The sequence below is a fragment of the Triturus cristatus genome, chromosome 6 (genome assembly GCF_964204655.1).
Source record: "Triturus cristatus chromosome 6, aTriCri1.1, whole genome shotgun sequence".
Lineage (NCBI taxonomy): Eukaryota > Metazoa > Chordata > Amphibia > Caudata > Salamandridae > Triturus > Triturus cristatus.
Genome location: NC_140589.1, coordinates 856,205,980 through 856,218,073, shown reverse-complemented (window position 1 = coordinate 856,218,073; position 12,094 = coordinate 856,205,980). Strand labels below are relative to the sequence as shown.

At 46.3% G+C, this 12,094-nt stretch overlaps 1 protein-coding gene across 1 annotated transcript; it reads left to right on the top strand.

The window, feature by feature from the left end:
- The first annotated feature begins 262 nt into the window (after window positions 1-262).
- LOC146817962 (zinc finger MYM-type protein 1-like) lies at window positions 263-6,423 on the top strand. Its single transcript, XM_085611441.1, has 2 exons — window positions 263-3,591; window positions 4,037-6,423. Exon 2 carries the CDS (start codon window positions 4,076-4,078, stop codon window positions 6,188-6,190), a length of 2,115 nt encoding a protein of 704 aa, XP_085467567.1. The 5' UTR covers window positions 263-3,591; window positions 4,037-4,075; the 3' UTR covers window positions 6,191-6,423.
- Window positions 6,424-12,094: the final 5,671 nt, after the last annotated feature.

The window sequence follows — 12,094 nt, the reverse complement described above, 5'->3', positions numbered from 1 at the left end:
CACACACTGAATTCACAAACTATGGGGTACATTCACAAGAACGTGTGATAACTACCGCATGAGTAGCTTAAAGCTACTCTCAACATTGCAGCCTATCGCGGGAAAATTTTGCCGTGCCAACCAAGTATTCACAACCAGCGGCGGTGCGTCCATTGGGGCGCAGGGGCGGAGCCCCACTTACCATGCACGCAAATCAATCCCCAGAGTAGACCGGCAGCAATGGCAATGCAAATGATGCATTGCGTCGGACATGAAGGGGGTGGGGCCGGGGGGCGAGCACAGTTGAGACTAGTTGACAGACAGGCAGCGGCTCGCAATTTTATTGCGCATGCTCGAGTTTGTCTCACGACAAGCACGAGCATGCGCATTCGCCGCACTGTCTGCCACTGACTACTGTACTGAGAGGAGGGGGCCGAGAGGCCGAGGGTTGCCTCTGCAGCAGCCCCCCTCTAGGTATCCGGGCGAGCCCTATCCGTGCTCTTTCGCCAATCCAGGGCAGGCGCTGATAATGCAGCGTCTCTGGATTGGCTGAGAGCCTGCTACAGCAACGAGTAACTGCTAATTGGGTGCCGCGCACCTATGGCCAATCACTGTGGCTTATGTCTGAACACAGTGACAGTGATTGGCCATGAGGTGCGCACTCCAGCAGTCGGTCGCGTCATCACGCACGCGGTGGTGCGACACACTGTCTGCTCATAACCTCGTGGCGGCGGTGCGTTCAGAGGAGTCGACCCGTCGTGACTGAGTGACTCGTCGTCGTCGTGTGTGTCATCGTGAAAAGTACCTGGGCTGAAGTAAGTACTGTATGAGAAAACAATAAGGAAATATGTACTAGGCCTGTAGCTCTTACACTCGCCATGCTTCTGGGACAACACATAGGAGATGGCAGCCCTGTTTCGGCAGAATATTGTACAGCTCAAAATTGTCCATTCTGTGTTCTGTAGGTGCACATTGAACATAGCAACTAAATATCTGTTTATGAATTAATAGAATATTTTTGAAAAACTGAATTTCCCTTTTATATACACAGAAATATTACACACCTTACACTCTTTAATACGTGGAGTTCGAGAGCAACCGTGTGTTCCGTGCATCCTTTAAAGGGTGAATTCATAGTGCCGAGTGGACACTACTTGACAGATATGAAAGAAATCACTCAGTCAAGTTCGACAGGAAATCATTATGTAAAGTCTTTACTATAGTGGCGCGTGGAAACGACGACAATGGCACGCGGCGGGAAGGGTTAGTTATGAAAGTCTATTTAATTTGTGAAGTAAATAAGGAGGCGTGGCCGCCTCCCTGGCGTGCACTGGGATTCACGAGGGAGACTTGGAACGGATCCCAGACAATTAGGAAAAGACTTCCAATATTGGAAATCTGTGAAGGGGCTGACAGAAAAAAGAACAGTTTATTAGCTTTAATTCCGAGCTTCTTGGAATTAAGTCTCCAGAGAATATGAACCGAAGGGGCATCCAAACAAAACCGAGCCGCGGGAAGCTGATCGTCATTAAACGGATACAGGACTTAACAAGGCGAAATCAGGTGTGCCACCTACCAATTTTGGCTTCCAGATGAAGCGCCGAGACCCACGTTCTCAGCATTACCGTTGCACTCCCAGTTTCATAAATAATGGAAGCAATCTTTCTTATGGTAATTGCTGTGCCCTTACTTGCGAAGGCTTCCACAAAGTGACGCTAACTTTAGAACTTATGCAAATGACGGCCGTGTCCTTGGAGTAATGTGGCATTTCACTGTCCTTATTAAAGGACTAATAGGAATGGAGGAGGCTGTGATGTGGGTCGGGCCGAGGAGTGCAAAGTGGGCGACAAGGGCGAGCGAGGACATCCGATTTCAAAAGCACGCACGATGTTGTTTGAGTCCTACATTTTCCGTAAAAAGTTAAATGTTTTCAAAACGTTCAATTTGTACTAGCCAGGGTGTTAATTAAACCTGCACCAAAGGTTATTAATAAAAAATCTGATTATTTTGGATAGATTATGTGGATCGCTTTTAATAAGAAATGCGACTAATACTTATCTGTCTGTAAAATTCTGATGCGTTTTTGTTGCCTTCCGTTCCTATCATGCTTGATTTAAATTGTTAATTTCTCAAGGGAATCCGTGAGGGGGTGAATGAATCTGCCCTCGGAATGAATGTCATTTTAGCAAGGTGCCGTTGGGCCACTTTTAACCGAGAAAAAGCAAATGGCTTAATTGAATTCAAATCCACAATAACAAGGGCACCGGCTTTTCTGATGAGATAAACAATAAACGATTGAACGCTGCTAATTTTCAGACATTTGCGAATCAGAATTTCCTACAGATGCAGGAAAGGAGCATGAGGCAGCAGAATAGTGCAGAATAACACCTCTACATTCTTTACAATTAGACTAGGATCTCCGTCTATGGAAGGTAATACTGCTTCTGCAGATACACCGCTAAAACATGCCTGCAGTCATTCTCCCCAAGGAGGTGAATCTTCTGGAGAAAGGCCATTGACACCTCTCTAGCATGGACACACAATGTGCGTCTTTTCATGGGAAAACTTAAACCCACCCTGCACGTTCTAAGTCAAACATTTAAAGGTGTCCTAGTCCTAACTGTCTAAGTAAGCAGCAATTCATGCTCCAGCAAAGCTTAACTCCAAAAAAACAGGATAGAAAATAGAAATGCATATGTCCCACAATTATGTGATAAACCGATAGGGCGTATGTTGGGCGCTTGTGAGCTAGGAGCAAAAACAATGTGTGTGTACGAAGAATGGTTGTATGCGCACTTTCTCTGTCCATGTACACAACCGAGCGATGAGGTGGGTTTCAGCTGGGTGTGCAATTTATCACCCCAACTAGGATTTATAGTTTATAGCTGCACAACCCGAAATAAAATAAAGGAGCAAAACGCTGTTTTGAAGCAAAATCCGGTAGATTTACAGATTTTAGAGACAGTTCTCAAGGGGAGCTCTTGAAATAAATGCTTGAAGATCTGCACCAGTACCGGGCAGAATTACCCTTCGGTGCAGCATGCACGCCAAGCTTTTCACACTATGCCCATGCACACTGACTGAACTACTCGCACGCTCTGTCCGGGTGGGTCAAGCTCCTTGCAGATTCACGACGAGACGCAGTTTCACGCTATTTTTTCACGTTGGACTACTACCAGTGTTGCACTTCTTAATGTATTGATTAAAGGATAATTTGAATTTAAAATTGTGATCTATTGTATTCCATAAAGATACTGAAAGCTAAAGATCATATCATTATTACATTTAAATGTAAGCAGGTTCCAATGGATAATTTTAACGTAGCAGACTAAAAAAAAGTCTGGTTTCCCCGAACATCAAACAAAATAAATATTTGAAGAACACTGTAGTTATTTTATGTTAACTTGAAGAACTGACGCTGGTAAAATTCATTGGGATTACTTGTATTTTAAAAGCAATGCTTGTCTAGTTACAGCACGTTATTTTTATTTTCAGCACCTTCTAAAGCTTGACAACCCTTACCAAATTTTTGGTCATATTTCCGGCGAAGAACAAGACCTCCTTTGCTGCTCTTTCACCCCGGCTACGACCCAGCAAACACCAGAGTTAAAGGTAAGGAAACTGATGCTATTTTTTTTTTAGATTGGAGTTAGAGCTATGTGTGTGGTCACTGTACATGGTGGTTGGGGTAGGCACACATTCTGAACATTGTACCCTCAGTAGATGGAATTTACTAACAGCCTTAGCCCTGTGATTTGGCCAATAACGGTTGTTAACAGCACTGCTGTTAACAACCGTTATTGGCCAAATCACAGGGCTACAGCACTAACTATCCCTTGCCTTGTTCAAGGCCCTCAAGCAGTGTCTGTTTCAGTGCCTTCAGCAACCACTATGGCACACAGAGGCAGCAGGCAGTAAGGCTGTATTTTTAGCAGTCATGTTGTGCAAAGGGGAGCTGTTGGAGATTTATTGCGATACTGCACAAGATATATGTATTTATACTGCAATTTTATATTATTGCACCGCACCTTATATGTTGTACTTTGATTATTGGCAGGTTTCTTTAATATATATTGGTAAGGCCAGCATCGTCATCATGAATACAGTACAAGAGCTGATTACAAGGTCATTCCAGGCACGGCCACTTCAAGAGAAAATAGATTTAAAGCAATTGGGACCTCATCGGCCTGACCTAAAACTACAGCAAACTTCCCAGGACAGAGGAAAAATGTCCACACGTACATTCTCAAACGCCTGGTACACAAAAGCTGATTGGCTTACAGGGTGCCCTTTAAGAAATTCTCTGTTCTGCTTCCCCTGCTTGCTGTTTGGTGGTGAGTTTTCTTGGACAAATCAAGGAGTAACAGACTTGAAGCATTTGTCTGAAAAAATAAAGAAGCATTCACGCACAAGAAAGCATATGGAAAACCTGACTAGACTGGGAATGTTGGGGGAAGATGCTCCGATTGAGCAGCAGATAAGTGATGCATACCGCAAAGCAATACAGAAACACAATGAAACAGTTGATAGGAACAGACAGATTCTATCCAAAATAATTGATTGCATTCGTTTCTGTGGTGCTTTTGAACTGGCATTGCGAGGCCATGATGAATCGGAAGGTTCCCCAAATCCTGGAATATTCAAAGGCCTTGTGGATTTAATAGCAAGCATAGACAAGGATATGGAAGCACATTTAGCACGTGCTACAGTCTTTAAGGGCACCTCTAAAACAATACAAAATGAACTTCTTGACTGTATGCTCGAAATTATGAGAAGCCATATTGTGCAAGAATTGCAAAACACAGACTTTGTGGCTATTCAGGCTGATGACACCACTGATGTGGCCACTAAAACACAGTCCGTATTAGTGTTTCGATACATTGACAATGACAGACAAGTTGTGGAGAGGTTCTATGGTTTCACACATTTAAGAGACTCTAGTGCAGAAACCATTACTGCAGCTATACTGCGTCAACTGAGCTTAATTTTTCCAGAGCTGCCTCAAAAAAAAAAACTTATTGCGCAAAGCTATGATGGTGCGTCCGTAATGAGTGGAAGCCTTAGTGGAGTACAAAAGAGAATTCGAGATGTGTACCCTAATGCTCATTATGTGCACTGTTACGCTCACCAACTTAATCTTATTATGCAACAGGCAGTATCAAAGATCACCGAGACACGGATTTTCTTTCAGGATATAGGAGGCATGGCAGCATTCTTCTCGCGTTCCCCCAAAAGAACAGAAGCACTTCATGACATTGTAGACAAAAGCGTTCCAAGGGGATCCTCAACTCGTTGGAACTTTAACATCCGTACAGTCAACCTAATCTATGAACATAGAGAGGACCTTCTGAAATGTTTTGAAGCCATAGAAGCCAATGATGAGTTTGATTACAAAAGTCAGATTGAAGCCCATGGCTTTGGTAGAACACTACAAGACAGAGAGTTTCAGTTCTTACTGTATTTATTTCATGATATAATGCTAGCTGTCGACCTGTTATACAATCAGTTACAAGCACGAGAGATAGATACTGTCAAAGTGCAAGCATATACTACTATGTTTGTACAAAGCATAAGCAAAGTGAGAGATGGGGTTGACAATTTAGAGAGCAAACTGCCAGAGAAATATTTTTTCACAAACCACAGGAAAAACATCACCACTATGGTCCGAATTGCAAAGGAGATCTGTGACATTGTAATTGTGCAGGCACGAGAGCGTTTTTCTTTCACTAAACATTTGGTGAGTGCCACATTATTGCAAAGTCAACAGTTTGCCAAATATGATGAATCCTTCCCGGAGCGTGCTCTGAATGAGGCTGTGGGAGCTTATCCTATGCTCAATAAAGAAGAGCTGAGAACTGAGTTGACTGTACTGTACGGAATGCCTGTGTATCGGAAGGCCACAAGTGCCTTGTCTTTGCTGGCTTTAATCCATAAACTTAACATGGAAAAGTCACTTGGAGAGACAGTGGCTTTACTTAAAATTGTCATAACCACTCCTATGACAACAGTCGAGGCAGAACGATGTTTTTCAGCCTTAAAGAGGATTAAGACATTCCTGAGAAACACCATGCTTGAGGAAAGACTCAATGCTTTGGCAATGCTCTCTGTAGAGAGCAAGCTAGTTCAGAAAATCCCGGACTTTAACACTAAAGTTATTGAAAAGTTTGCTGCTCTTAGAGAGAGACGGGCTGATTTCATTTACAAAAAGTAAACAATGTTGAATGCTGCTACTTTGCAACCAGTTTAGTTTGTTAAATAAAAAACATCTGTGAGTGAGGTACTCAGAAATGCATTGTATCTCGAAGTCTGTTATGAAGCTCTGTGGTTATACACTGAATAAGCAGCTACCTATGTTATATGACATCTCTTTATTAATGTTATAACTGCACTTTCACAATTGCTTTATTAACCTTCCTGCTTTCTCAAATTTGCTTGAAAATGCACCATTTCTCTTCTCTTTTTTCAAAATTTTCTCGGGGGGAGAACCCCCCCGAACCCTCCTTATAGGGGTTTGGGCTCGCTCGCTACGCTCGCTCGCTACGGTGAAGTATACCAATCATTTTACGCCCCACCACTTTAAAATGTCACCAGCCGCCCCTGTTCACAACGCGTCGGTAGCATGCATTAGTCACCAGATAACGCGTCAAATGTCAGTGTAAAAATCAACGTCACGCCACTAAAATGCGAAACGCGAATGCAAAAAATCATGGTATAAAAATCAGCAAAAAGCAGACACAGACCTGCAAATCCCAAGCATCTGGCGGGAAAATGCACCATAAAAGAAAGGAAAAAAACACAACAACAATTCAAACTGCATAGCACCATGGATGCACCCGGACCGAGTGCAGAGGACAATCCGAATCCCACAAGCCCCACGGAGGGCCAGCCAGGAAGACCAAGAGTAAGACGGGGTTCAGTCTGCAGGAAGACCGGATCATCGTCACGGAGGTGACAGAACACCATCAATAACTGTCCGGCACCTCCACTGTGGCACTGGCAACCCAAACAGAAATATAGCAGGCCATTGTCACCAACGTCAATGCAGTTGGAGTGGTGAGGAGGTCAATGCAGGAGGTCAAGAGGCGCTGGCATGAAATGCACAGCCAAACCAAACAGAAACTCGCTGCCAACAGGAAGGCAGCAACGGCGACAGGAAGTGGAAGTCCTGTGACACAGGAGGAGCTGGATGAGCTGGAGGAAATGGTGGCCACAGTCAGCAGTTTGGAGACAGTGGCAGGATTTGGGGCCCTGGACACAGCTCGATACGACCTGACCCAACAGCAACAGGGTGAGAACGACCAGGGACTGGGGGGACGGGGGGGGACGGGGGGAGATGGGCACAATGGCACACATGCACACTTATGTGCAGCATACTGCACACCCACAATGATTGTAGAACATGTCCATGATAGCCTTGGCACACTGTAGCACACATAGAAACACCAAGTTGGCCCCCGTCCACAATGTGCACAAAGGGGCCCCCCTCCCTATCACAAATATCACAACCGACCCATGCACAAGCGCTGAATCCAGCAAAGCAGCGGCTCTGTGACCCACACTGACCATGCAAGTGACACTGCATTCCCAATAGCATGGCAGCAGCCAAAAAACATGACATGGCCCACGAATCGACATAGAGGTGGCCCAGTGCGGATCACATCCATAAAGGAGCAGGTCACACTCTGACATATCCACGTGCACCCTCAACACATGCCGTACAATACACACAGCAGATGAACAATGCACCAGGCCACAATATCGGTCCAAGAGCACATATGACCCAAGTCGTAAACAAATCAGCCCCCAAAAAGCACACAATTTAAAGGCACCTTGCCTCAAAGGGAGAAGGCTACATGAAATCAGAGCTGCAGGGGCAACTCACCCACAATGCAGCACACACACTTAGCAAGCACAGAACATCAGCAATGATGGCAATGTGGCACAAAGAGCAACACCAACACCACAGGATAGGGCTCACAACAGGTTCCGCATGTGCATAGTAAATGTCCACTCACATCTGACATTGCCTGACACAGTGTGATGACAATGTACAGGTACTACCACACATCCGTCATGTAGTCGAAAAACACACTGACTGCCATCAAATAGCCAGCTCCATCAAAACAGTCACAATGTACATTGGCATGTGTAACTCTGTTAACCTGCATCTCCCCTTTACATTGCAGAGGGACAAATAACACCTCCTGCAGAGCACACACACTTCCCATCATAGATGATAAAGAGGACAACCTGCACATATGTCAAGACACCCTCCAACAGATAATGGACAACCTCCCCATCCCCAGGAGCAGGGCAGGCCAGCTGCCCCTAGGTGAACCCACCACCTGCACAGACCACACAGCAGGCAACACACACCACCACGGCTGTCTCCCAGGACCACCCTGACCAATACATGGAGTTGCAACAGCGTGTGTGGGCTTGCCAGGTGGAGTTGGCTGAACAGCTGCGAGTGGGTTTTGAGCTTGTGCAAGCCAAACTCTATGCCATACGTGGGCGTCTGAGTCCCATCAGGGACCACGTACAGTCCCTATCGGACAGCCCCTGTATGCACCATGCTCCACCACAGACCTTGGCTGACCTCGCTGTGGCCATTAATCGAATACAAGTACTGTCTGGTCAGACAGGCACCAGCGATCACAGCACAGAGTTGGCACAGATGCGGCGGTCAATGGAGACCATGGAGCTGATGCTGGCTGGAAGCATGGCTGCTACGGCTGCACACCAGCGAGTAGTAGCTGGGAACTTCAATACCCTGCGGTTCATCATCTTGCCATTGCTGCCACTGAGCCTGTCCCAGATGACTGAAGCGGGAACATCAACACACACATCTCCGACCCTTGATGTGTCAGTGGCACACAGTGATGCTGCCCCATCACCTTCGCAGTCTGATGTGTCAGTGGCACACAGTGATGCAGTAGTTTTCCGTTATGGAACTACAATGATCAATGTGTTGAACCATGCCCTTGTGATTGTCGGAGCGAGCAAACAATTTTACATTTTTTATTCTTCTGTAAATTTTATATCAAATATATTAAATGGTTTTTAACCCCGTATTTTAAAAAATTAAAACCAATTAGCCTGGAACATGCATTTTCGATGATTTTGACCCTGGACGACCATGAACTTATTTTTCGTATGAGCTCTTTCTTAAAAACTGTGGTTTGTGCTCGATTAACCATGTCTTAAAATATGTTTGGCCTGTTGTTTTTATTTTGTAAACAGCATTACATTGTGTATTTTGTATTGTTTACTGCATTCTGTACTTTTATGGATTATTATTGATCCGAATAAAGTTTTATTGACTGACTGACAGTGATGCAGTCATCACCCCGCCACACACACCGGACACAGGACCCATATCAGGAGAGTAAGATGGGGATGGTAATTACTGTGTGAGGAAGGAGGCTGTAGCATCCATCACCACCAAATGGCCTTTTCCTGCCTGGTTGTGCCCTATGCATCATGCCCTGGGACAATACTTCCCACTGACCCCCGAACACTCTGCGACATTCCCCCGGACCCAAACACGGACTGCCATATCTTCACTGCTGGACAATTACACAGCAACTGGGGACTGCACTCCCCTCTTCCTAATCACTTTTCAATCCCCAAAGGCCTCTGGTTGACCCACCACTGGGCTTCCATGTAATGTGGTCTTGGATGGCCATGTACAGCTCCAGCTCCGTCAATCACCTGAATGTGAATAAAACATTCTAAATCACACAGATGAGTCATGACTATGTTCACTCACGTATGGAAGTATGGCTGGATGTAGGGACAGTGATTGCACATGAAGGTACACCCTGGTAACTGACATCTATGTGCATGTGTATCCCTGAGACACATGGCCAATTGGATGACTTTGAAGGTGAGTACTAGCTGTGTCCCCATTGCACATCAACAACAATCTCCCAACCTCCCAACATAGGCACACGTCCATGTATTGAATAGGGCTGTGTGTAGGAATGACCAAATCGATAGCAGGCCAGGAGTGGTGTGCTACATCACATGTGACAAAAGAACTGTTGCATACCTACTCACACACATCTGTGTGGACACATTCTGTTATGATATATGACATTGCTCCACATGGTCAGAGGTTGGACAACATACTCACATTGCTGAAGTCACGTAAGTGCACAGGTCGGCCAGCAACTATCCCAATACAATGTCTGGCTCACAGAGGTGGAGCTTGCAAAAGGGAGCAACCCCCATTGTACATGCATCAGTCAGTTCCTCCCTGCGTAGGGACGATGCTCATTGTGGCACACGACAATATAATCAACACACATCACAGTTAGACACCAGTGGAGTGGCATAGACTTTATTGGCATGTGCGTGTCAGTACGGACGAGGCTACGGCCACAACAGGCGGGGACGTGCTTAAGACACTTACACGCAGCATGGGAACATGTCGAGGTGTAGAAAATGGTGAGTCCAAATGGACAACAATCATCACAGATGGCAAGGGTCTCAGCCCACCTTGCCTTGCTGGACGAGGCATTTGTTGTTTGGCATCTGCCCATTTCCCCATGTGAGGGGGCATGACTCAATGCCCATGCACAGTGCTCTGCCACCGGAGTGCGCCTGTTGTCTGCTCTGCTGACAGTGATCAGGTGAAAGGGTCCGACAGGTTCACATGTCGTGCTACAGTGCCATGTGTGTACTTAGGGGTGGGCGGAATTTGCGAAATCCACTTTCGCAAATTATCGCGAAAATGTTTAAAATTATCGGAAACAAGCGGAAATATCGCGAAGATGCGGACTATTTTTTCCCGCATGTTCGCGAGATTTTCTGCATGGTTGCGGGTCGCCAACTTACCCATGTGGTTGCTCACTGGCGCGGCCATCTTGTTTTGAGTTGTCTCGCGGTGCATGATCGCGAGAAGAAAGACGTGATCGCGCGATGCATGACGTCACTGCGGGCGCGAACTGTCGCGAGAAAGCGCAAATGGCTAAAAACAATCCAACATCTCATGGAGAACGCGACCGGATCAAGAAAACTTGTCGGCGAACGCAGGGATTCAGGTAAGGCGATCGCGCGCGCGTGAGAATGTATTATTTTACAGCGCGAGCAAGAAACAAATTGTCGCCAAGCTGCAGAAAGCGGAAATTTTTACATTTTCGCGCTCTCCGCGGAACGCGAAAATGTCAAATTATCGCAATTTCCGCAAACGGAACACAATTTTTGCCCAGGCCTATGTGTACTCTCCCCCCTGCAGTGTGTCCGAATTTGCAACGTTGCCAAACGACGCTGTGTTGCTCCGACCATGGACCTGCATCACCTTGCACAGGTGTGTGTACAGACGCATAGTTCCACGCACATGCATCCAGAGTCCTGACAAAGGCAGACATGTCTTCTGTTGTGGTGGGATATGTGAGCATTCCCCACGATGCAACAAGTTGTTGGGACCTGTGCTGTGGGTGACAATCGGATGTGGCTGCAGGAACGTAGTTACTCGTCCATGAATGCCCGTGCAGCTTCTGCAGCTTCATGTGCAATGTATTCCAATAGTACATCATTGTCGTGTTCAAGGAACACCAGGGTGAGCCAATCCATTAACTGGTCCGGGCAGGTGTGCTCAGCCCACGCCGTTTCACCAATCCACAACACAGCCAATAGGGGAGCCTCGATGTGGTCACAGCACATGAGGAATTGTGCAATCTCCCATGCGCAACTGCCAATACATGCGCAGTATGTCAAGGCATCCCATGCATGGCTGTCTTGGTTACACTCCTGTTCGTGATCCAAAAGGGGGCGCAGACACAAGTCATAATCCAATTCATCTACGTTTGTGTTGGATAGGCAGACATCCATGGACCACTCGAATGTGCATGTTTGGCATTGGAACCCGGGCTGGACGCAAGTGACGTAGACAAGGCGGAAGGCGGAAGGTCAGCCAGTAACTGATCCGCCAGTGGCAGTGCGCCCAGTAAATGCAGCATACATGCACCGTACTGTTCCACGTGACGGGGATTGTGCATGTGCCCGGGATGGCCTGCCATTACGTTGGTGCATCTCGTGGAACCGGCACTCTTCTGGACTGCGGCAGTTGTGTGGAGGATATGCCACAGCTCTGGGCAATGATTTGAAT

What these genes read in the sequence shown, in the direction of transcription:
- LOC146817962 (XM_085611441.1), top strand. Translation starts at nt 4,076, where the DNA reads ATGAATACAGTACAAGAGCTGATTACAAGGTCATTCCAGGCACGGCCA.